This window comes from Pholcus phalangioides, unplaced genomic scaffold (assembly GCF_987345545.1).
Source record: "Pholcus phalangioides strain wild (caught in Gottingen) unplaced genomic scaffold, Ppha-v1.0 ptg000018l_1, whole genome shotgun sequence".
Lineage (NCBI taxonomy): Eukaryota > Metazoa > Arthropoda > Arachnida > Araneae > Pholcidae > Pholcus > Pholcus phalangioides.
Window position 1 is genome coordinate 3711622 of NW_028301611.1, and position 26903 is coordinate 3738524.

At 34.9% G+C, this 26903-nt stretch overlaps 1 protein-coding gene across 1 annotated transcript; it reads left to right on the forward strand.

The window, feature by feature from the left end:
* The first annotated feature begins 3503 nt into the window (after nucleotides 1-3503).
* Nucleotides 3504-25277, forward strand: ERp60 (disulfide-isomerase A3). The gene is made up of 13 exons (XM_089247646.1): nucleotides 3504-3888; nucleotides 5775-5862; nucleotides 6298-6421; nucleotides 10410-10517; nucleotides 15972-16098; nucleotides 17644-17757; nucleotides 17848-17948; nucleotides 18499-18691; nucleotides 19009-19111; nucleotides 22217-22345; nucleotides 23082-23158; nucleotides 23751-23808; nucleotides 24882-25277. The coding sequence occupies exons 1-13, from the start codon at nucleotides 3755-3757 to the stop codon at nucleotides 24984-24986; spliced, it is 1461 nt and encodes a 486-aa protein (XP_089103772.1). The 5' UTR covers nucleotides 3504-3754; the 3' UTR covers nucleotides 24987-25277.
* Nucleotides 25278-26903: the final 1626 nt, after the last annotated feature.

Genomic DNA, 26903 nt, shown 5'->3' on the forward strand with positions numbered 1-26903 from the left:
TTAATAATAGCCTACTATCACGTGCCGGGCCACCTCAACACATTTCCTAATTGGAGTTTCCTTTGCTGAATGTCATAAATGCCAGCCTAAACATGAGAGATGTTCCGCTCGGATTAAAAAAAAAGGACCCCACAAAAAGACCTAAAGTAAAAACTGAGAACGAAAATGGCAGCAGGGGTTTTCAATACGGGGGGGGGGGGGTCATGCAGAGCCAGAAATAGGGGGGGGAGCCAATTGTCCTGGGCGGCAAACTTTAAGAAGCGGAAAATTTTAGGAGGGAGCTAAAATACCAGAAAATAATCATTGAAACTTGCAGTAGTGAGCGCGGGAAAATCATGATTACCCACCGCCCAAGATTTTGACGTCAATCTCTGCATGGTCCGCTTTGATTATAAAGTATAAATTGTTTTGCACTGGGGCCACAAAATGCTTAAATTTGTACATTTGGTCCCTCTAGCATAGTTTCTCAAAGTGGGAAATATCGCCCTCTGGAGGGATCCAAGAGGACGGTAGAAGTTTTGGGTTTTGTATAGGATCCTATGGGTTGGCTTGAGTTGGGGGCGATGAGAAAAGGAATTTTTTTTAAGGAGGGGACGATATGGAGCACGTTCTTCTTTTATTTAATTTAAGGCAGTGGATCTCGAAGTGTGCCTCGTGGACTACACTGAAGCATGTCAATAACGATGCTATTGTAGTACTACCAGACGTCCTTATTTACGTTAACATGTCCTCATTTTTTCATGTCATTTCGAGCATCCTCATACATTTTTGAAATTTCTCCAATTCGGCCTGTTTTCCAGTCTCCGGAAGTATTTTCATGTATGTTATACGTTATACAAAAATTAATCTTAAATCTTTCTGTATGTATGAAAATGAATTTAGAAAAATTTGATTTGGTTTTTCTCATTTCTTTCTTGGAGGAAAAAATCATCTTCAGATCAAATCAGAACGGTTCCTGGCCTTCATCACTGTGTCTTTATATGTTTTTTTTTTCCGCACAAGCTTTGACTAACACTTTCGTAGGAAATCGGAATTCGTAGGAAATGACGTAGGCGCTAGAACCTGGAGGCCGAACTCAGACACCCCCAACTGAGCCCCCAATAATTAATGAATATCTAATGCAATGCTCCCCTCCTACATACGGGTTTGCGTCCCATATATATGAGACTGGATATTTTCTATCCCCTCAATGTTTTCTTCATATTAGCACTTCTGCGAAATGAGAACCCAAACTGTCTCAGAATTTTTCTGTCAGAATTTTTATAAAATGACTTTTTGGGTGTTAATACTGATGCGACTATAGAACCTGTTCTTGCTTGCCCCCAGCTCTGTACAATGCTGCAATCATGTCTTTTACGAATAATTTTTCTTTCTTTTTGCTTTTGTAAATATTTTTCTTCACAATAAAAAACCCCACATTATCAGTCCATCCCCCCCATCCAGTAAGGGATCCGGCAGCAAATTGTCCAAAGACCAGGGGTTATCACATTGTACGCGCGCCGCCAACCTTTTGTCAGGGGTGAAACCAATACCTTCTAGAGCAAGCTGCTTTAGAAGGTATTGGTGAAACGGAGTGGCGGCCGACAAAAGTTTTTCGAAGAGATTCTTTGTTAAACTGTTCTGGGGAGCCACAGATAAGCGTTGATTAGGGCAAGGGATGCTGTGGGTGGAAAAAAGTTTGAGAACCCCAATACGGAGACATTAATTCTCATTTTCCCGCTTGAGAAGATATAAACAAAAATTTGAAATCAATGTTATTGCATGCATATCCACCTCAAAAGTGGGTCTGGCTCATTATTTTATATTTAATTTTCTAGGCTTCGTATCTCTAAGCGAGCTCAATATTTCGAAAACCAAAGATTCAATTCAAATTTTTAAAATTATTGATGTGGCGGAAAACCCCACTAAATTTCACCATTTCTATGCTAAAATCGGCAATTTTAACATTGCTCTCTATGGGGGATCATCCAGTGTATGTCCCTCAGGAGTGATGCTGATGATGATTATGACGTCTATTCGAAAAGCCTCATTGTCGGCGTATTGAATTGAAAAGCCCGGATTACGCAAGAACCAGGGTCCGATCCCCCCCGACCAACAAGGTTTTCCTCTCCGAAGTTCACATCTTAGCATTAATATTCAGAAAGTCTATTTCTCTCTTTTATATGTTTTCGGCTGATGTTGAGAAACAACATCTCTCTTTCTCAAGTTAGGGTGACCAGATCCGAAGACTGAGAAAGGAGGACGTCTTCTCGCGCACCTTTAGCGACGTCACATCCCAATTTCCCTAATAGATGGCGCCACTACTGCGACCAATAAAACTAGCCACAAGAAGAATTTTTCTCAACTCTTAAAACAGAACCACTAAAAAAAAGTAGAAACAAAAAAAAAATTCTGGGAATTTCGATGGTTATTGGTAAACGAGCGTGGGCAGAAAAAACACAACCACTCACATAACAAATGAAAAAGATGTGTTTCAAAGGGGAGAAAAAAATTAAACGACAAAAAGAGACGAATTTTCCGAAACGTAGGAAAACGCTTGAAATGATATCAAAGGAGGAAGATTCGAAACCCTACACTAAAGCCGGGTTTTCCTAGGAGCAGGTTTCCTGTGCCGCACGCAACGTGATTCGTCCAGCGCGACACGCCGTCCACTCACCAGTAAGAAAAGCAGCATGACTGTTTTCCTAAAGAGCGCGATACGCCTGACGACAGCGCTTTACGTCGGGCGTTATTGGCCGACTCCTTCTGGAGGAGTCAAATGCGTCGTGTGCAGCCGTTTTGCCGATATTCTCTTCACTCTTGTGTGTTTTCTTTTCCTTCCCTTCAAACCGGAGCATGCAGACGACAGAGTAGCTGATGCCAAAGCCATATACTTTATATAGCCGCCATGACCTGATGCGCCTCGCTAGGAAAACACAAACGCGTAGCGTGATTATGTAACACGTTTCTGTCGGCGCGAAACAGTCTAATTCGGTTCACGCTGCGCAACAAACTTATTCCTAGGAAAACCCGGCTTTAGAAGCAATTCTGTTTTGCTTAGAAAACGGTTGTTGTTGTTTTCATTATAGTGGCGCCATCTCTTGTTCAAAGAAGTAAATCAGCAGTTGTCAGGAGAGCACGAGTAAGCGTCCTCATTACGGAGTTTCTGTATCTGGTAACCCTAGGTTATTGGTGATCCAAAATGATGGTATATCATGATCATATTTTTTTCAAAATTAATTACTATATTAATTTTATCAATGGAAAAAATAATAAATTTCGATTTTAAATTGTTCCTCAAAACAATGAACGCTTTGTGAATTATTTGAAAAAGAGATAAAAGTTAAATATCTAAAAAAAAAGCAAAGGCAGCCACATATGTTTGTGAAATAAACAAAAGAAAAGGGGGGGGGAAGAAAAACAACACCTTCTGCATAATTATTATTTAAAGGTAAATTTTTTCCCTTGTATTTACGCAAGCTACGTGACGTCATCACGACGGACCAATGAGATCGCGACAACGCAGATGAAGTTTCTACCGACGATTGGCAGCCACGTTATTTTTCTTCTTCTTCTCCCTCTGGCTGGCGAGTGAACAAGGGCCTTCTTCGTGTAAATTTTTTTTCGTCTCCCCCCTCCCTGTTCTCGGAGCCGGCACTTTAACCTCTCTCTTGTATGTTCGAATACAAGCGTACAGTAATTTTTTGAATATAGGTCCGCAATTTGTTTTTCCTTTTTGTAATTTTGTGCGTGTAATTAATTCCATTGCAGTGCAATGTTGAAATTCGTGGCTCTACTTTCGTTGGTGTCCGTCGTTGTTTGTAGTGATGTCTTGGACTATTCCGGTTCGGACTTCGAAGACCGGGTCGCCGAACATGACGCTATATTGGTCGAGTTCTTCGCCCCTTGGTGAGTATCGTGCACCGAATTGCATATTATTCACTTGTTGCGCAATGTACAGGTTTTGAACACACATTTTCATGTAGCTTAATAGGTCTGTGGGTTGGAATCGGATGTCTCGGGTAATCCAACCTAGTATGGGTAGGGCAGGGCCGTAGCATGCCTTGGGAAGGGGAGGAGGTGGCTCCTAGAATTATAATGCAAAGTCATATCTTTTTGTCGTTGTGGGGGGGGGGGACAGTGGCCCGGTTGCCCCAGAGTAGTTACGGCCCTGGGGTAGGACCGTTTAAGAAGCTCCATGGGAGGGTCCCTATCTGTAGTGTCATCTTTAGGCGTGGGTCCACCCGGGGGGGGGGGGCAATCAACCCCTTCCCCAAGAGCCGTATAATATCCGAAATAATATGGGGGAAATTCAATAAGTCACAAATTGGATTGAAATTCAATAATACTATTTTACACATCACAATGGATCTGCTGGTCTGTTACATTCGCAGCTGAAAATACATGCATCCACCCTATATGAAACTGAAGATGCCTGCTTCCATTCAGGTGCATGGGTTGAGCGATGTCATATGAGCAATTGTTTCTCTCGACTAGGGGAGGGGGGAAGTAGGCGGGCCTGGTGATCTGGACAGAGGGAGTGGTGAATTCACCTTTTAACTGCTTCACTGCATAGGCTCCAAAATGTGTGCTTGTCCCAGGTAGCAGAAGTATCTAGATGTGGCACTGTTCCTGAGCAGAATATTGTGGGAGAATGTCTGATAAAATATGGGACGATATAGATTATTCATCCTTCTCGGTAGAAGGACCCGTGAGCAGTCTAGCTTGACGGCCTATCAAAGATCCCAGTCTAAGGGCCCTGCTCCAGGTTGTGGGGAAGCATGGAGGGGGCTTCATGAGACTGATAGCAAGATCTAGTTAGTTTTCCCAGAATAAGCCCATGTTGGTGAATTGGTAGGCAGCTAAGTGTAGAGGGTCCAGAAAAAATAACTGAGTTGGGGTGCGCTTATAATGCTGTCAAGTCGGCCCTGCCCAGCTAGATGCTTGGTTAACTCTTGCAAGTGCACATTTTAGCAGGGGTAGAACTGCCCTGGTGTCAGTTTTAGATGGAAACAATAGATACTGTTTTAAAATTATCAAATTGTAAATTTGGTTGTAAAATCATGTTTGTCCTGCGGGTGAGTGGTGAAAATTGATTGGATATGACCCCATTACCCTGTCTGACTTGTGTTCTTTACAGCATGTACTGACTACAAAAGAACTATTTCTTTGTTAATTAAATAATCATTATCATAAATTAATCAAAGCCATGAATCAAAATTAAAATATGCCACAGCAGATGTCAAAATAAGCTATTACAATTATCAGTCATGATTCTGGTTGTCATTCGGGTTGTCACACATCATTACTGTATCGGGTCAGGTTACTGGCATATCGCCAATGTGGTGATCACAAGCTTAAACTATTTAGAATAGTAAAATATTTTTATTGTAATGAAAGGAAGCCACAAATTTTAAACTTGAAGAAAACTGACTAAACAACACAAGACACTAAAGACTATATTTGGCAATTATACACTGTTATTGCTATGGTGCCGAAACATCGCCAAATAGGTATCTGATATTTTTTCTCCAACCAGGTTCCAGGTAATGTGCAAGTATCTAATGACCACCTGATGTGAGATTAACTATCAGTGAAAATGTTTTCAGATACACGTTATTTGTCAATATTTAATTTCCAAGTTTATTTGTTTAAAATAAGATTTCTTAGGAAGGGACTAACTAAAACGAAAGTCATAGAGTAAAATATTAGAGGAAACTTTTTTTTCTTTTGACAATAAGTTTATGTATTTCATGAAATTGATCTCTATTGTAGAACGGATTCTTATTTTATAGGTGTGGTCATTGTAAAAGATTAGCACCAGAATATGACAAAGCTGCTACTGCATTGAAGAAAGCTGATCCACCAATCCCATTAGCAAAGGTATGGCTTCTTGAATACAGTAAAACCTTTGTTTTACACACACCAAGGGGATAAAAAAAATTCATTGTAAAAGACCGTTGATCAACGGTTTGAAATGCATGGTTTTGTTATATAATAGGGAAATTATTTGACTGTAAGAGAGGGGTGACCGTATCTGAGGGGTTTTACTGTATAATTGTTTAATCAGTATAACATTCATGCTTTTATTTTTCTATAATTTTATGGAAAAACATCTCTACCTTCACTAGAGATTATAAATAGAAGAAAAACTTAATATAGCGATACCTCAGCTTACAAATTTCAATTCAGTTTTTCTTTTTTAGGCATCGCTGCATTGTAAGAGACTTCTGTCTAATATTTTATCTTTATTGTATTTTATGATTAAGTAGGTAAATATATTTCTGCGAGACTCTTGGTTTTTTTTTTTTATTGCAGGTAGACTGTACATCTGACTATGGTAAGGAAACCTGTAGTAAGTTTGGTGTCAGCGGTTACCCAACTCTGAAAATATTCAGAAATGGGGAGTTTTCATCTGAATACAATGGACCCAGAGAAGCCGGTAAGTATTTTTAAAAAAAATTTCAGTCATGATATTTGAGATCTTAATTTTAATAAACAATTATTTCAATCATAGGTTATGGCAAAGGTTTTCAAACTGTGCTGTGCCAGCCTTTGTCAGAGGTGCTGCAGAGTGGCGACCAAAGGTTTTTTGAAGAGATCCTCTCTATTGAACTGTTCTGGGGAGCCATGATAAATCTTGATTAGGGTAAGGGGGATGCCATGGATGGAAAAAAAGTTTGAAAACTCGTTGGGTTATGGGATGCCATACTGGGTGGGATGCAGTTAAGGTTGGAAGTGTACCAGCTTGGAAGTGCCAAAGCTGGCATTTCCAAGGTACCAGCTTTGGCACCTTGGAAACTTTTATTTTTACTGTGCTTCCTGCTTCAACTGGATTATAGTGCCTTCTCGGTCTGCTAGGGCTTTAATCCTGCTTAATGAAATATTTTGCCATGTTTCTGGTTCTGGTGAAAACAGTTGATAATTTAAGTCCAGGGACAGGGGGTCCCTTAACGACCTGAGGAGCAAAGCCATTTGCGTGTTGCAGGCCCGCGTTGACAAAATTTGGCTTATAGGTGTAGCCACTGATTTGCATATTTTCATACACCTATGTAAGTGATTGGACGAAACGTTTTCTGCACTAATGCATTGTTGAACTACGTATCATTTCAATTCCATCGCGTGTTGTTGCAGGATATTCTGCTCAGTCGCGTTTCAGCACAGATTTTTTTAAATTTTTCACTGTATTAAATAGTTTGTTGGGCTGAGGCCTTGTAACTTCAAACTCTTCTGAATTTATTTTACTAGTGATTTTTAATTTCTTATTCATTCTTTTTAAAATTCGGTAGTACGAGTTTACTGCCCATTCATCCACGTGGATTATTTTAATTTATTACTTACATTTTGGATTATTTGACGTGTGTGAGTCCTAAGGATTATTTTACATCTATGTGCCTTAAGGATTATTCCGATTTTTATAGGATTATTGCTGTGCGGTAGAGGATGGAAAAAAAAGGGGAGCTGTGACAAAAAGCTTTTATTTCCTTTTTGCGGGGGTTACATTAGACTCTGCACTTCTTTGAGCACCAGTGGTACCAAGAAGGGTGCTTACACTGCTTTTTCACCTGCCATTCTTTGAATTTGGGAGTGTTTTTGAAAATGTCTAAGCAGCGATTTATTACCGGTTTTTATCATTGGTGCAGGAAATGTTTATCTGAAGTGCATTATGAAAATTTCCATGTTTCGTGTCACTTGGCAGCAGGGTTGTCTGGTTCAAACCACCTTGGTTTAAAACCAAGGTTAGGGGGTTTAAAACAATGTGTTTTTAAAAAATCAAAGTGGCCTAAATATCTCTTTTCCTTGAAAAATATATTGGTTCATTATTAGCCAAATTTTATTTTTACCACATTTTATATCCTGGGGTACATTCTGATGGTATATCTTTAAATGACAAGATTTTATAAGTGGTTTTTTTTCAAAAAGTCACATTTCCTAATTTTTTGCTACATTCTGATGCTCTATCTTTAACAAATTCATGAATAAGGATTGCATCATGCATTTAAATGTAGTGGTGTATTATCTCACAGGCTTTCTTTTCCCATCACAAAGAAGCAGCAACACTAGTGACACCATCATGTTAGGGGCAAGTGGTTCTATAATCCAATAGACACCAGCTGTCCTTAAAGGACAAAGACTAGTGTAGTAGTAGTTGCATTACCTCGGACATTTTAATTTTCTTTCCCATAAGAAGTAACATATCTCGTACTGTATATCTCCCAGTCTTAATATTCAATAGTTGTTTTTTTTATACTTTCACACACACACTGTTAAGTCCAGTTAATCAAGGTTCTACTGTATAATAGATTTATGAAAAATAATCAGTTATATGTGATTACAATTTGAAGTTTTGATTCCAAAACTATTCAATAAGAACTACTGGTCAGAACTTGAAAATTTTTGGCCAGCAGTATAATCTATTTTGTGCAATCACATTTCGGTACACAGCATCGGTGTGTGGATAGAACTTCTATCAAAATGCACATTGCAATACCAGCAAAGCAGCTGCTGAAGACCTATTTCGACAGGATGCACCTTAACCCTTGTAACTTCTGGCTGTGGGGGGGGGGGGGACCTCAAAATGTTGTAAACAGTGGTCAGATTACAAACTTCGGTGAATTGTAATATCCAGCACATCCCCTATATGTTAGAAGTTCCTTAGGAATATTAACGTGGGGGCGCGTTTGATTTAATAAAGCTGAATTTCAAAGTACATCAACATTGTAACCATGGCATACTCTGATCTGTTGAACAAGAATTTTTGTGCTTTCAACCTCATAGCCAGAACACTGTGGATAACATATTTAACATTTCTTAAGTAAGTTGTAGTTATTTGTTCAATTACTTTGTTTTTTGTGATGTTTCCATGAATTATGAAATTGTGCAATGCTATGATTAAGTTATCATTTTGCCATGACTGGCTATCATTTCCATTCTGCGAGCAAATTTCCCACATGTTGGATGATGTCATTAATTTTACATTTTTAAGTATTTTTTTCCCTTTACCAAATAAAATTGCATTTTTTCAGGAATATTCATGTCAATTTTCAAGTCATTCTGACAATCGTTTTTTTTTTTTTTTTAGTGTTTTGAAATCGGAACCTTAGTTATAATCGTCCTGTATATCGTAAATCATTGCTAATTAATCTGCATTATTTATGCTTCGTTAAACACGTTATATTCACTTAATTTTTATTATAGTTTTTGCAAAATAGCTTCTTAATTAAGCATACTGAAAGTAACTGGAGGAAACATATGTTATATATATATGATTAATAACATTAAAAGAATTTTGAAACATGAAGTAATCCATTCAGTTAAGCAAAAAATAATTAAATTGCAAAAGTTGGTTTTTGTTAAAATGTAAAATATTTATTAATATGGGAAGCGTTAATTACCATTAATAAACATTCAGTGATTTTTCAGAAGTTTTATTGTTTTTAATGTTAATATTATTTAAAACAAAAAAAAGGTTTAAACCAAAAAAACCCTGGGTTTTTTTTACCAACCCTGCTTGGCAGCTCATCAGCAGGTGCATTTTTAATTTGTAGGTCCTTGTTCGATAAGCTAATGAGTAACAGCTAATTTAAAAAAAGATTAATCGGTCATGTACAGTTTATCTTATCAAGTTCTGAGAAGCTTTAATTTTTAATATTGTGAAACTTCACTCTAACATATTTTGCGGACTAAGAAATATCTTTTGTAAAGGGATATAACGTTATATTAAGAGGCAACATTGTTATCACATGCAACAAAATTCATCTTTTTTAAATCTACATTGTTATTACGGTCGAATACCGTTATAGCGAAAATCTCATTTTAACGAACACTTTTCTAATCCCCCAGATAAGTTTACATGGGAACAATGCAAATACCTGAAATTCCTTTATAACGAGATTTCGCTATAATGAAGTTATTTCTCTGGTCTGCTGGAGTTTGTTATAACAGGATTCGACTGTATCATCATAAAATCCATGAAAAGTATATATTAGCTGTGGAAAACTAATTCATTAGTTGAGTGATAAAATTAAATTGCGTTTTTGTGTCATATAAAGTGACAATATCAACATTAACACTTTTGGTGATTATGTGGTGGAAAACACTTAGATGTCCTTTCAAGACATAAACAAGCAACAATGCTGAAATTAAATTCAAGGCTATTTTGAGCAAAATATAAAATTATCGTCCTGTATAGGGGTTTAGAATTTTTAGAAAAAAATCGTTATCGAGGGATTTATTAAAAAATGTTCAACTTTTAATGAAACTATAAAGTATAGACCAGGGGTTCTCAAAATTTTCACCCGCAGCATCCCTTTTCCCTGTTCAATGCGACATAATGAAAAATACTGTTTTGTGGTTTATTTTCAGTCTGTAAATTCTCTTAGCTTTGGATATTTTTTTTTCCCTGTATAATTGTGACTTTTTAAAAATAGATGGCATTGTCAAGTACATGCAGTCACAAGTTGGCCCAAGCTCCAAGTTATTGGCAACTGAGGAAGATGTGGAAAAGTACTTGAAAAAAGATGATGTTGTGGTCGTAGGTAAGTTTGTGTAAATCAATTAAAATATATGTTTAGATAGATTTTACTGTGTTGATAGTTTTGGTAATTGTTTTGGAGTTAAACCTTTTGTCAATGTTAGATTAAGATTATATTGAATTTTGAAACTTCAATGTTTAAGGAAACTTGTTCAGTTTATTGCGGTCCTCTCTCTCGTTAGCCTCCCACTTCTCTGGAGGATCATGTTTAATATTTTTACAGGCATCCGCAACAGACACTTGGAGTTGGACACTAAGTCAAGTAAAAGCTGGGAGATCTGATCTCTATATTTGGTCTTAAGTTCTTAAATATTTTTGTAAAGAGAATATACAGTCGAATTCCATTTAACAAATACCATTATAGTGAAAATCTTGTTTTAACACTTTTCTAATCCCCCAAATAAGTTTACATAAGAACAATGCTAGGTAACCTGGAATTCCTTTATAACGAAATTTTGTTATAACAAAGTGATTCTTCCAGTCTCTTGATGTTCGTTATAATGGGATTCGACTGTAAAAACACTCCAAGTATCTGGTCTGTCCCCAGCAATAAAAATTTTTTTCTTAGGAAAAAAAAGATTCCAGAAGCCTTTAAATGTCTGCATATACAAAAAAGGAATCGTGAAAAATGTATTGTGGAGAATAAAAATAAATTATATATAAATTTCATTTTAATTTTAATTTTCAACTTATTTGCAATCAATATTTTACATGCTGAGCTATATATTTCAGCTGCCTGTTGTGTTCGTATTTTTCAGTTTTGATAAAATCATTTAATTTGCAACCTCTTTTGTACAATTTAATTACATACATATATAATGTTTGGTAACTAGGTTTGCATCAAATCTCAAGTTGTAATTTCTGGTACGATTTTAAAACTCCAGATAGGTAAACATAATTAAATCATAAAACTTACCATAATTGTAGAATATAGATTTTATTATCCTGTTCTGGGTGTTTTTTCCTGAGCATTCTTGGTTTTAAAATTTTCCTGCTCTACATTATAACTACTATATTGGAAATAACAACCATGTAGAAATTGCCACCTGTCTTCGAGATTGTGTTTTCCCCCGATTGTGAACTGATAAATGACTTCCCAACAAAATAAGAAACAAGGAAGAGAAGAAAATAGTTGTTATTTGAGCTGTTCGTAATAATACTATACTACCTCGAAGGGAAAAGGTAGTTTCTCTCCCTCTGCTGTTATCAGTAGAGCCTGGATTATATGCATTAAAAAAGTAGTGAAATAAGCTCTAGAGCAGCGATTCCCAACCAGTGCTCTGCGGAGCCCTTGGAGCTTAGTGTGCACTCCCCAGGGGCTTAAGGAAAGTAAAAAAAACAGTAAATTTGAAGAAAAAAAAGTTATAAATGTTTTAAATAAATAAATCAGTAACTGATGAATAAATAAAAATAGGCATACAGGGATCCCATAGAAATTAGACCTTAAAGGGCTCAGCAAATCAAAAAAAGTTGAGAACCTCTGGCTGCTCTAGAGAAATTTGAGAATATGCATTGAAAATGTCAAATATAGATTATTGAAACCCAAAATGTGTGTTAAAAATCCCAAAAAGGTAAATACATATCAAAAATAAAAGAAATACAAGTTAAACATTTTTTTTTAAATGTGTAGTTTTACATTTATTAATGCATATTAATTTGCAAAAACATATCCCCATGTATGTATATATTACCAAGAACTTCATATGCAAATAACTTCTATATACACTGAAGAGAAAAAGACTGGTACACCTGTCTAATATCGTGTAGGGCTCCCGCAAGCACACAGAAGTGCCGCAACACGACGTGGCATGGACTCGACTAATGTCTGAAGTAGTGCTGGAGGTAATTGACACCATGAATCCTGCAGGGCTGTTCATAAATCCATAGGAGTAAGAGGGGGGTGGAGATCTCTTCCGAACAGCACGTTGCAAGGCATCCCAGATATGTTCAATAATGTTCATGTCTGGGAGATTTAGGTGGCCAGCGGAAGTGTCTAAAGTCAGAAGTGTTCCTAGAGCCACTTTGTAGCAATTCTGGAAGTGTGGGGTGTCGCATTGTCCTGCTGAAATTGTCCAAGTCTGTCGAAATGGACATGAATGAGTGCAGGTGATCAGACAGGATGCTTACGTACCTGTCAGTCTTATGTAGATGTATCAGGGGTCCCATATCACGTCAACTGCACTCGCCCCATACCATCACAGAGCCTCCACCAGCTTGAACAGTCCCCTGTTGACATGTAGGGTCCATGGATTCATGAGGTTGTCTCCATACCCGTACAAGTCCATCAGCTCGAAGCAATTGGAACCGAGACTCGTCAGACCAGGCAACATGTTTCCAGTCCTCAACAGTCCAATGTCGGGCTCAGGCGAGGCGTAAAGCTTTGTGTTGTGCAGTCATCAAGGGTACACGGGTGGGCCTTTTGCTCCGAAAGCCCATATCGATGATGTTTCGTTGAATGGTTCACACCCTGACGCTTGTTGATGGCCCAGCATTGAAATCTGCAGTAATTTGCGGAAAGGTTGCACGTCTGTCATGTTTAATGATTCTCGTCAGTCGTTGTTGGTCCCGTTCTTGCATGATCTTTTTCCGGCCGCAGCGATGTTGTAGATTTAAGTTTTTACCGGATTCCCGATATTCACGGTACACTCGTGAAATAGTTATGCGTGAAAATCCGAATTTCATCGCTATCTCGGAGATGCTATGTCCTATCTCTTGTGCGCCGACTATAACACTACGTTCAAACTCACTTAAATCTCTAACTTGTCATTGTGTAGCAGCAGTAACCGATCTAACAACTATGCCAGGTACTTGTGTTATATAGGCGTTGCCGACCGCAGCGCCATACTCTGATTGGTTCTTTATTTGCATACGCATGCCTGTACCAGTTTTTTTGGCTCTTCAGTTTATATATATGTTATTTAGGTATTTTAAATTTCTAGTAAGTTGCAGCTGCTCAATAATGAAATACCAGTACCAACAGAATTTCAATGCTATTTCTAAAAAATTTTAACTGTTTAGAAATAGCACTAACAAATTCCCTGGACGGATCATGCTGATCCCTTGGGAATACGTGAGGATCAAGTTATTTAAAAAAAAAAAGCATTATAGTAAAACGATATTTTTAAAAATATTAACTTTTTTTTTTTCTATTTATTCATTAAATCTCCCCCCCCCCCCCCCATGGGAAAAAAACAATCTTTTGAGCTTTAATAAACGTTTAAAACTATACTTATTTTCAAAATTCTTTGGTTTTATGCATTAATGCTAGAAAAGATAAAATTATGTAAATATATATAATGCAGGCTCTGGGTATCAGGCTTTGAACAAAATCTGACTCGTCTACTGGCAGTTGATTGGCAGGACGGGGGAGAAGGAAGACATGTTATCAGTAGTAGAAAACTTTCAACGGTATGTAGGATTGGGGTTGTTCTTTTGAGAGGGTTTTAAAGGCCCTAAAGATATCTCGGGAGTGCCATTGTAAAGGTTAAGGGTCAACCTACCCATCCCATTCTCCCGTTCACTATACACATCCTGATTTTCTGTTCTCCTTACGTCTATATATGCTTATGTCTTGGTCCTTGTCGAGACTATAAACAATGTTGCTTAATAATTTTGAACTGGTTTTGCAATTCTGTGGTGTTTGGTCAGAACATGATATCTCCAAAAAAATCCCTTTATGATCTAGTAGTAAGTCTTGCTAATTATAATTAATTAGAAGTGAGATAAATGCACAAATATATGCATATGGCTAAACAACATGCTGATATATTTTCATTTGCATTTGTATGTATGCTTTGATTTTTAAATGACATTGAAAATGCTTATATCTCAAATGTGATTTTTGAGTTATGTTCTGACCAAACACCACAGAATGATTTGTAAACTGTTGGGGAAACAATGTTTTGCACATCCACTGCAGACAGTGTTCAAATAAGTTTTGTTTTGTAAGCCAGATTATCTGTCCAATGCACGGTAATAAATTTCATCACTTGGATTAATTTTAAAAGCAAAGAGTCATTGCTTCTGGATTTTTTTTGTAAATTTTCAGTTTTAGAAAAAATTACATAAGCACAAATTTTAAGAATCAATTGATAGTTTAAAGTGTTCGTAGCACTATAGGTACATATTTATGGGCATCTTTTTTTCTCAGCCACCTCGGACATTTTGCCTGTTGTGGCATTGTATTTGTAGTTTTTAATAACCAATGGAGTTACATTTTAAATTCAATTAATGTAAAACATTTTAATTGAGTAATTCACACCAAAAATACATGCAAGTACCTATGTACATTATGTAAAATGGTAATAACCAGTACATAAATTTATTTTTGAGGCATTGTGTTATAGGAAGTAATTTTTTTTTGAACAAATATTTTCATTGTGGTATTTTCTTCAAAAAAACTCAGTTATTTCAATATTACTCATTCTGAATATTAGGAATATATCATTTTGAGTGCAACCAATCAAAGATAACAAATACAAGTAATAGCTGAAAAGATTAATTACAAAAAGTGACTATAGCTTCAAAATATAGAGAAATGTGATTATTAGATTACTATTTATTTATATTGGCATGTGATTTGTTTTTAATTTGGATCAAAAGGAATTAGGAAAAAAATTCCCCTGTTAAATATTCTACATGGGTCAATGTGAAGTTGAAGGATGCAGTTTCTGTACATGTGTCCAAAATTGTTTCATTTTTGTTGCAAATGTTTCTTTTTTGGAAGGGTGAAAAGAAACATGATTTCTTGTGCACAATATATCTATAAAAGTTGTGTAAAAAGCCAGCAACAAAATTTAACTATGAATTTACGAACACTGTTCAGCAACATTGTTAACAGTAGTTCTCGATCTTTTTTCACGTGCGGCTTCCTTGGTCTTATCCTTATCCATGGTTCCCCAGATTAGTCTAGAAATGAATCACTTTAAAGCATAAATCACTGCACCAACTTCTCTGGATGTCCCTTATAGTCAACACACACTGAGAATCTGTGTTCAGTCCGAGTTTTTAGTCTGAACCTATATGGGTGTTGTTTTACCAAACTCAATAAAAAATTGAATATTTTGCCAAACCAGCTAAATTTTCATCAATAATGCAAAGGATAAAAACATTTTAACCTAGTTACAGTAAGAGAAGAGCTCCACATCTCTCGGCCAATCAGGTTCTACCAGCATTACTGTTTACAATATGCTGCCAGCCGTAGAATCAACTGACCAATCGCAAAACAATGTAGTTCAAGCCACTTATGTGCATAAATACAACCTGAGACTCCAGAAAACTTGACTTTGATCCAGTTTATCAATTCTCCTGATGATGCCAACCACTAGTGTTGGGGAAACATTGAGAACTAACTCAAACGGACGATGGTCTTCGAACCCGAAAAAACAATTTTTATCAAGAGAAGAGCTGTTGAAAATTTTATTTTTCAGGCCTGATGAATTTTTTTTCTATTTTACAGGCTTTTTCAAAAGTGATTCAGGTGATCTTAAAGATGAGTTTATGAAAGCTGCTGATAAGCTGAGGGAATCTACAAACTTTGGACATTCTGTGGATCCTGCAATAGCAAGCAAATATAAGCATGAAGAGTAAGTCTGTTTTTAGCATTTTATCCTTGAATGCTTGTGAAACATCCTTTTAGATTCTACGACTAATAAATTTCATTGTTGCATTAATATTTATGATGGGAATTAACTTTTTAAGTCGTGATTCAGATTTGTAAAGTTGAATGTTACGTTAGTTTTTACAGGCTTTGGTTATGCAGAGAGTGATTTTGACATCTCTCAGATGTATCACATGATCAGAGTTGGGCTTAAGTATTTAGTGGCCTGGTGCATAAACAGCTTTGCAGCCCTCTAAAACTGGGGAGTCAATCTGCCAATCTTGGTGTGCATTAACACTCGGATTTATACAAAGTTTACATTGGCATCTGGGAATAAATATTGAACTATTTCATACACACATGGTCATGAAAAAAATCCATTCAACAATAAATTTGAACAAGTGCCTTCAGACATTTAAATGTTTGTGGAGCTGTCAGAATACAGAATCTTTAAATATACTTTAAAAAATACTTCCCATGGCCACACGCATACAATTAAATAATGCATGTTTTCCTGGCTGAAAAGTATTATGCGTCCTTCGTGTAATCTTGCAAAATTTATAAGAGCATGTGACATCTCACTAATACAACATGAGCACTCTAGGGATAAAAAGTTTCTTTTCATATAAAAATAGTTTTGTTTTCAATGTGTAGGAATGGTTTTTTTGAGAATTTCATTATGTTAAAACTGTTAGTTTGATTAGAATCTAAGGAAATCTTTAGTTTTTTTTCTTCTATCAAATAGAATTAATATGTATTTTGTGAGTTGAATTTGTATTTGTTTTAAAAATCTTGTTGATGGAACAGGTAGTTTGGGTGCCAGTATTCATGAGAAATTGTTCTCATATTATTGAGCAAATTATATTTAGGCATCGATTTGTCTTTTGAGATTGGTTTGTATTTTACAGCTTTTCATCATGATTGCTTTTCATAAAAATACTAGCTTACCCTTCACGCATTGCTATGATCTCAGAAGAATGGAAATTCAAGGAAGGGAAGGAAAAAATATGCCAGAAACCTTCGCGGGAGTGTACTCAACAACTTCCCAAAGTTTCATCTCAATCGGATGAATGGTGTAGTAATGCATAAAGGACAAACAGACACATACATTCGTTTTTATACATATAGATTTTGTCTGGTCACATGTTTAGATTTGCCGCGTTTATTTTTACTTTTAGATCATTTTCATGATTTGAAAAAATATCCTCAAGCAAGTAAACATGGTTATAAATACTGCTTGCAAGTAATAAGGCATTGTCATTTTTTCTGAAAAATCTTTTGGCGAAAATCATGTATTGTTTCTTTACTGGAAAAGTATTTTAAAATGAAATTGTTACATAATTGAACTTTGCTGGCCTGTGAAAATAAAATTTTATTTTTTATTTTACTTCAAAAGTAATTGGGTAACATCCTGATCTGACCGAAAATTAATGCTGATTAATCAGGTATTTGTGAAACTAATCACATCCCTTGATACGATAGTAGTCAAGCTGCTTTTAAAACTACTTGAAAAATTATAATTTTTTTTCAGCGAGATTGTCCTGTTTCGCCCAAAGAAGTTCCATAGCAAATTTGAATCTAGCGAAATAAAATATACTGGTGCTGCAGAGAAAAAAGCCATTGAAGCATTTGTGAAGTCTAATTAGTAAGTCATAACTTTTTAAAAAACAAAATTTCAAGTCTATTTATATAAATTTTCTAGATTAATATATTTTTTTCGTTTTGTCTATTTTAGCCATGGATTAGTTGGACACAGAACTCAAGACAACCATGATGATTTCAAGAGTCCTCTCATTGTGGTCTATTTTGATGTGGACTATGTAAAGAATGTAAAAGGTAAGATTTGGGTTGTCTTAAAGACTGATTACTCTATTAAAGTTGATAAAAGCTCTTACAAAACTTGTAACCAATATTCGGTTACCATAATCTGTTTTAAACTAATATGCTTATTGGTTGTATTTTTCAAGTTTTGTAACTTTTATAGTGCAATCCTGGCCTGACTTTGTCAATGAATATCATTTTTAAAACACTTAACGAAACACCAAAATAGAAAAATTAAATGCATTAATTTCTGAATTGAAAACTATGAAATGGATAAAACAGTATCTTAACATTTCATATCAACTCAAATAGCTCACTGAAATGAGCTAGGAAAGTGAACATGCAAACTAGGATAGACAAAAGAACCTGGACTCAAAAGGGACAAAAATCCAAGGTGGTTTTAAAACCAGAATTCTGTGAAACGTTAAATCAGGGATTTCTATTTGGAGGTTTTCTTGTGATATAATTGAGACATGTAAGAAACTATTTGTGTAGGTTACCCAAAGTTTTCTTTTGGCCAAAAAAAAATTTTTTTTTACTGATTTTTTTTAAAATTTATATATAGGAACAAATTACTGGAGGAATCGTGTCATGAAAGTAGCACAAAATTACAGAGAAAAGGTCAATTTTGCCATTTCGGACAAGAGCAAGTTTTCTGCTGAAGTTGAAGATTATGGCCTGAGCATGAAAGGTGACAAGCCACTAGTTGCTGCACGTAATGCCAAGATGCAGAAATTCAACATGAAAGACCCCTTCAGGTAATGCATTCATATTTAATATTAAGCCAAGGGAAAATTTACCTGAAAAAATGTTTCAATATTGCTTTCATGGTTCAGGAATTTTTTTTGAGTATTTGGTAGCATGCAAGTGTTTTTTCAATGATTAAATAGCAGGCCCGTCATTTTGAGATTTTTCCGGCTTTAAAAAATATGATAGAAATGGGAAAACAAGATAAAAAATATATTGAATGTTTTGTGCCCCCCTCCCAAAGAGTTGAAATGACAAACCTGGTCAATAGTGTATTTTAGTGCAGATGTTGCAGGGTATTTGACTAGTCAAGATTTGTTTTTCCTAGTGTTGAGAATTTTGAAAAATTTGTGAAAGACTTTCTCTCTGGTGACTTGGAGCCACATCTGAAATCTGAGCCAGTGCCAGAAAATAATGATGGTGATGTGAAGGTGAGAGTATAATTTGTTTATCTTACTCAGTTTGTTTTTATTCATGGTTCATTTCTGAATTGTTCGGTTCTTTAATTTTACATGTACATGTAACCAGTCATCTGGCCAATGAATTTCTCCTTTTTTCTTTTGAAGTTTTGAAGTTAAAATATTTGTTTTGATTCACGAAATGTTTTAAGAATACACTGAAACTGAGTTAATTGTGTGTTCTTTGCTGTTTTTCTAAATCATCAAGAACAAATTTGATAATTGAAGTAATTTTCTAAATTATGTCAAAAATTGTCATGTGTTATTCCGTCTTACTGTCCAAAGGTGTCGTCCCTAAAAAAATTTTGAAAAATTACTGTTTTATTTAAATATGCACAAAATAAGAATATATGTTGAAATTATTATAGGTTACCTGAAAAATTGTAATTATTAATATTTTGAATGCCAATGGAGGTTGAGAATGAATTTTAAAATATAGCAACCCTAGTCTTAAAATGACTTCATTCAAACACATGATTAGGTACAGCCCAGATAAAGGAAAAAAGAAATACAGTAGAACCTTGTTTATATATGTCACTCGGTTATACAATTTTCACATTTGTACGCTGTTTGGCTTTCACTGCAATTGGTTCCTATACATTTTATCCAAATTACACAAAATAATTCATTTAATTGTTGTAAAACCTCAATTATTTGAAGTTTTCACTTTGACTGAAACTCAGTTTTTTGAAGAAATGTATCAAATACTCACAATTTTTGCATGCAGTGAAAACATATTGCTTACCGTCACTGTAAAATTCTTAAATTTTAAGATGATTGCTGATGTATGCAAAAATAGCCAGTGAGCTGGCTGGCTGATTATTTAGAGGACTCTTAAGTAGTTTGTTTATTGCATGTTTCTGAGAATACGTAGATGCTGTGAGCCCCAAAAGAAATGGGTTGCAGTTGTTTTGACAGCCATATGTCTTTTCAGAATTTTTCTCAATGTTTTCAGCGTTATCCTCAAAGGGTAAGAAACTGCACATTGTAAGCATTTGGAGGGTACAGGTCTGCCAATAGACTATACAGTACACATACACAGTAAATTCTTTCAATCATTTCCTACAGAATTTTCTTGTGTTTTGATTGCTGGCTGTGCCAAATCTGCCGTTCATAATGTCAACAAAAGTTCTTCCTGTAAAAGAAAATAACTGGAAATTTTAGAATTCAACAAGAATTTTAAACTAATGACAAAAGTCTATCTCACAAAGCAGTTGAATATCCCTGTCAACTTTTAAAACAATTATAAAGCAAAGAAAAAAATCGGACCAAGATGGGAAATTTTTTCAAGTCAGATTTTGTTTTAATTTTTTTTTACCCAATGTCGTGTCACAAAGGTAATGGTTTCACCAAGTTTTGTTTCTTTAAGTGATTCGAAATGTGATTCAATTTTTCTCAAGTGTTGTTGAAATATAATTTTATAAGAGTTGGAGATGTGCAATTAAACACATTGAATTTAATATTTTGTACATCTGTGGGGAGAAGAGAAATTTTCTTTAAAAAGTGTTATTTGACATAGGCCGGGATTACACTATAAATGTTTTGTAAACATGCTTTTATAAAACTTGACAAATACAACTAATAAATGGATCTATTGCATTTGCTTGAATGTAATCAATCGGCTTATTGGTTGTATTTTTTAAATTTTTTATAAAAGCACTTTTATAAAATTTTTACAGTGTAATCCCAGCTTAAGATGGGGATTACGCTATAAAAGTTTCATACAAATTCATTTTAATAAACTTGAAAAATTTAACCAATAAGGTTATTACATTTGAGCAAATGCAACCAATTCCTTTATTGGTTGTATTTTTGAAGTTTTAAAAAGAAATTTTATAAAACTTATAGTGTAATCCTGGCTTTACATATTTATTCCATATTTTGGCTCGTCCGCTTGTATAAACGATGTTTCACATTTACTAGAGTTTCTGGGGGAAGCTGGAGAAGGAAAACTTCTCCTCTCTTTTATATATAGATATTGCCAAAGAAGCAAGAGGTGATAGTCAACTGCTATAATTTTTAATTTTTTGTTTCTTTAATAATTGCATTCTACTGTAAATTTTTCGTTTCTGGGTGGGATGAATTTACTTGAATTTTTTCATAAGTTCTTGATGTTCACCTTTAGATACTTTCCTTGTTAGCCGGATGACATAGATAAAATTTCCTCTCCTTGGAGCATATGTATATGCTGAATGGTTCCGTGCAATGGATGGTGGCAACATTCTACTAATATCTCGTGAACTTGAACAATCCTGAACCAAGGCTTGAAAAACCGTATTCTCAAGTAGATTAATTGCTAGTTTGTGAATTCTATTAAAAATAGTTATGTAGTTACAATACATTCTATATTAATAGCCTTGTCCCATTATCTCTGCAGGTTTGTGAATTGTCCTGACAGTTTCTAGCAACTTAGTCAGGAAAACCTGATATTTAGCAAAAATCTGTGAAAAAGGTTGTGAAGGTGAAAACTTAAACATTTTGGAAAGCATTGAGATTTTTTAACGCCCAAGGTACACATGCCACTTATATATAGCAGCATAAAAGCCCATTATTTTTGAGCAAATACAACCAATAAGCTTATTGGTAGCATTTGCTTGAAAGTAGTGTTTTTTTACTGCTAAGTATTTTGGGACTTGGTCATTTTCGTGACATAACAGATTTTTGCTGGTAGCCCTGCCTGATAAGACAGCCTAATTTTGTCTTGCTAATATCTAAAAGAAATTCATGAGAATTGGCTGGGTGACCTTAATCTTTATTGAAATCTATTCTTCCCTAACTAATACTTCATACACTTTGAATTTCTTATTTGTGAATAATTCACATAAGAAATGTGGCATTTGATAATTATCAAATGCCATTTCCTTGAAACAAGTGAAATTAAAATTTTTCTCGGAAAATTATATTTATGTAATTATATATTAATGCTTTGCAGTTTAAATGAAGGGTAACTATAGTTGTGAATTTTTAATTGTGTATTAAACCTAAAAGAATTTTTTTTTTGGATTCTTATTTGATAGTTTGTTTTATAATCAAGTGATAATTTTTTTAAACATTTTTATATTTAAATGCCATTATCAGGTTGCTGTCGCTCAAAATTTTGATGACCTGGTTGTCAACAATCCCAAAGATATTCTGATTGAATTTTATGCTCCATGGTGTGGTCATTGCAAGAAATTGGCTCCAACTTTCGAAGAACTGGGAGGAAAAGTAAGTTCCAACACACTTTACATTATCTCTTTGATCGTATTAAATTGAAAATAACAGTTGTAATTACAGCTTTTGAAGTAGTTTTGATTAAATTCAGAGGATGGATCTTGAGTAACAGTGGATATTAAACAGGCCTGAGACTAACAGTGTGAGAATAGGTTGCAGGCAGGGATTCTGGTCATGTAATTTTTTTAGAATCTTATGGCATTATCTTCGTAGACTTCTTACAAAAGTGCTAAACAATTACCAGAGTTTATTTGTTGAATTGTTCAAATAATGAAAAGGAAAAACACCTTAGTAAAACTTTTTGCCAAGATAGCATACTTGTTCACTCTTCTACAATTCACTGACTTCAAAATCCTTTTTGCATTTTCATTAAAAATAGCAAAAACATATAACATTGAAAATCGTCTTTTCGTTGTTTTTATCAGATGGCAAGAATGTAGAAAAAAATTTTCTATTAAAGTGATGGTAAAATCTCGCTGTTTTGATATTTAAAAAAAAACCAGGGCATCATTGAAACCTTATCGGAAAACCTTGTTTCAATTAAAATTCAGTGTTTATCGTTTGCTAATGGCAAATGAGTTAATATCAATGTCTTTTGTTTTTTATAAGAATTGAAGTTTTACGTTTTTAATAAAAATTGCAAATCTGTTTTATATTCTCAATAAATTTATCATAGTTACTATCCATAAATGCTCTATTAATTTTGATTTCACCTGAATTCATCTTGCAGATGAAAGATGAAGATGTTGAGATAATCAAGATGGATGCCACTGCTAATGATGTCCCTAGTCCATTTGAAGTCCATGGGTAAGCTTTTTTTTTTTCCAAGGCTTAGGGTTATTGTCACATTTAAATTTCTGTATGCTGAGTCAATTTGTTATATTCTTTAAATTCTCAATTTCTTGGTAAAATAAATTTTTACTGTTGCCACCTGAATATTGTGAAGTTTCAGGATGATGAATATTTACCACCCGCCCTTGCTAAAAATTTATTAAAGACCATTAATTAATGGAAATCATTTCCTTCAATACTATTCTCGAAACTAAGAAATCAAAGAAAAATATGTCTCACAAAATAGTTAAAATAAAATAGAGAACTAGGTTATTCTGATCTTGGTTAATATTTAAGTTTTTGATAAGTATGGGGTTTATATGTACAGCTGAACTCTGATTGTTCCCCCTTTCCAATTTAGTGCTAGAAAATCATTTAACACATTTTCGATATAGAGATTGCAACAGGTTTAATTGTTGTTCATTATGTCCAACTTGTTCAGATTTGATTGGTTTTCAGTTTTTTAATTCTGTAAATTTGAGAATTTTCTATATTCTATGAATGAATATATAATTCTTATATATTGGTTAAGTGTTTTATGAATTGATGGTGAAACTTTATTTTTCAGCTTTCCGACGTTATTCTGGCTTCCAAAGAACAGCAAAGACAACCCTGAAAAATATGAGGTAAGAATCTTTTCAAATTTCAAGTTTTGTATTTTTTAAAAGCTGCTTTGCAGTCACTTGAGCCTTACAATGCAATGTTTACTCATTACAAGGACCTGGGTCTGGTTTTTACAGGCAGCCCAGCCTGGTGGTGGTCAGGAAGTTTAGTGGTTTTCCAACTTTTGATGTATGGATGGTAGCCAGTCTCCCATTCAAGTCTCTCCACAGAGAGCAGGCAGACTCAAATCATGATACGAAGTGAAAAAATTTGGGCATCTGCCAGTAGTTTCACTTTAGATTCTTATCTACTTGACGTGGGCACCTCTAACATTCTTCAAAAATTTTTCAAATTTAATTTTTAATTACAGTTAACACCTTGCTATAACCTACCCTATGTTATAGTAACAATTCCATTACAACAACCAGTACGAACAACCAAGTTCCGACAAGGAAAGGGTCCCAAGGTGACATCATTAAAGTTTTGAAAAGAGTTTCCATTGATTTTACTTATTAAAATCTGCACAAAAATATAAAAATCTGGAATTATTGGTCACTCAATATTTATATTTTGAACATCAAAGAAGCCAAGAATGAATTAAAATCCAGTAACCCTAGAGTGTTAGTGACATCATGCACACACATGAACAGGTACAGCACAAAGAAAAAAATTAGTTTTTTTAAAGAGGAAAGCTGGAGGAGAGTGGAAAGCTTTTTTATACATGCTGCCACAAAGTGTGGGAGTTGACGAGTAGCCAACTGGTCATTTTTAACTTTTTTGCGGCTTTAATAATTACTCTGCCATTAATTTTTTTGATTTCAAGTGGTTCTGGGCAAGATGCACTTAATTTTTTTAATTTTTTGAGAACGAGTCATTTTGGGATCCTTTCCTTATAAGTCAAAGTTGGTATTTTTACTTAACTACTATCTTATATTTCCCTTTTGATATAATGACCACTTAATTTAGCGTCTATTTTCAATGGAGCAAGGGGGGTGTCATTAATGTCTTGTATTAAATATTCATTATCAAGTTGTGTTGCAATGTGAAATGCTTTACTTATCATAAACATTGATTTCTCATAAATTCTTAAATACAGGGTGGCCGGGATCTCGACAACTTTATCAAGTTCATAGCCAAGAAAGCCACCAATGAACTGAATGGCTGGGACAGGTCTGGCAAGAAGAAAAAGTCAGAACTGTGAAACTTGTATAAAAACATACAACCAATTTCTTTTGTAGGACATTCTCTTTTTTAAAAGAACATCTCAACATCGACCATTGCTGGTTTCCTTATTTTGTATAAAAAAACTGGTATGGAACAATAATCCTGAATTTCTCTCATGTTGCGACGCTCGAACAGCATGTTGTGATTTTCTGTTATTCATGCAGATATTTTTCTTCCCTTCATTCCATTCTTTATAGTGTTTTTTGAAAAGGGGGGGGGGCACTTGCCAAGAGCAAATTTTGTTGAATAAAATATTTTTTGTAATTTATATTCTGTGAACTCTGCCTAGTGTGTTTTTCCCTAAAATGTTTTAAAAATATAATTAGACTAGCGGAATATGTAGTTACGCTTAGCTTGTGGAAATATCTATTGAACAATAGAAAATTGTCGAGTATCAGAAATTTTATTGATGAGAACTACCGCTGATAGTCTTCATACAATGAAATTCTTTCGCTCCATAAAATTTGTTGGAAAATAGTTAACTAAAATGGTAATTTTCTTGGTAGAAGTTGTTTGTGGACTTAACAGTACATTACTGGCTTGTACATAGTGAGCTGTGGAATCTCTCCGGACTCCTCTATTTCTACTCAATGGCAAATTTACAACCAGGAGGGATTAGCAGACTATAGCCCAGTGCAGAAAATTAATGGGAGAAAGGCAGCAAAATTTGTGTACCCCACCATGAATCTGCCTGTCTAGAGGGGAGGGAAGTAGGTGAGTGACCTAGAGCAGGGGTTAACCTTTTTCAGCCGTGAGACAAAATCAGCAACAAGGTCAGCTTCATGGAACTGTTTTTTAAAATTGAAACCAGTGATGCTATAAAAACATTTAAAACAGTCCATCTGGGACTGGGTCCCTGCGGGTTAAGAATCCCAGCCTGTTAGTGGATTTGTACAACCTATTTTAGAATTCCACAGCAACCCATAGATTAAGAACCCCTGACCTGGAGCTCTGAACAAGTTCAACATGAACAAAAATTAAACCTGTTGCAATCTCTATATCGAAAAAGTGTTAGAAAATCATTTATCACTATATTGGGAAGGGGGAAAACAGAGTTCAGCTATACATATAAACCCCATACTTATCAAAAGCTTAAATATTCACCAAGATCAGAATAACCCGATTCTCTTATTTTAACTATTTTGTGGGATATATTTTTCTTAGTTTCGAGAATAGTATTGAAGGAAATGATTTCCATTAGTTAATGGTCTTTAATAAATTTTTAGCGAGGAGGGGGGGGGGGTAAAGACCAAAAGAGTGACTTAGAAAATACGTGAAAAATTCAATTTTTCACTAAAAAAAATTTCAAATTTTAGGTTTTTTTTCATTAAAAGAATCTCATTTTATCAAATTTCCCTTCCAAATTTTATTGAAAATTATTTTTTCTGATTACGAACACCCTGTCAGTCAGTGTTAACTATTTAGGAGCAAATTGAAGGGAACTTTATTACTCAAGATGAACAATATTTACAATAGAACCTAGAGTCGCACTATCTCTATCCACTCAGTATCGGCAAAGTAAATTTTTTCGTTGAAGTTTCAATAGTGAAAAAAGAAGTAACACTAAATCATAAGTTTCACAATCCTATACAGGTCAGTGAGACTTGAAGATGCTCAATGACATCTGAGCCTGAAATTGCACATTTCACATCAGTGAATTAAAGGCTGGTGCACCCTCTTGTATACTACTAATGTAGTATTCTTGTCCGTTGCTACCAGGATTTGTGATGAGATCTTCTGCAGAGTCTGGGGAGGGTATCTCTTACACAATGCTGTCATGTACCCCCACACACGCGAAGTGCAATCCATTATCTCACATTTGGGACATGTTGGGCAGTGGTGCTAGAGGCTCCCATCATGTAAAAACCACATGTCCCTCTGTGGTGAGTGGAAC

Coding starts and splice junctions, on each gene's coding strand:
- ERp60 (XM_089247646.1), top strand. CDS start 3,755: ATGTTGAAATTCGTGGCTCTACTTTCGTTGGTGTCCGTCGTTGTTTGT. Junction 3,889..5,774: donor GTCGAGTTCTTCGCCCCTTG/GTGAGTATCGTG, acceptor CTTATTTTATAG/GTGTGGTCATTGTAAAAGAT. Junction 19,112..22,216: donor ATAATGATGGTGATGTGAAG/GTGAGAGTATAA, acceptor TGCCATTATCAG/GTTGCTGTCGCTCAAAATTT.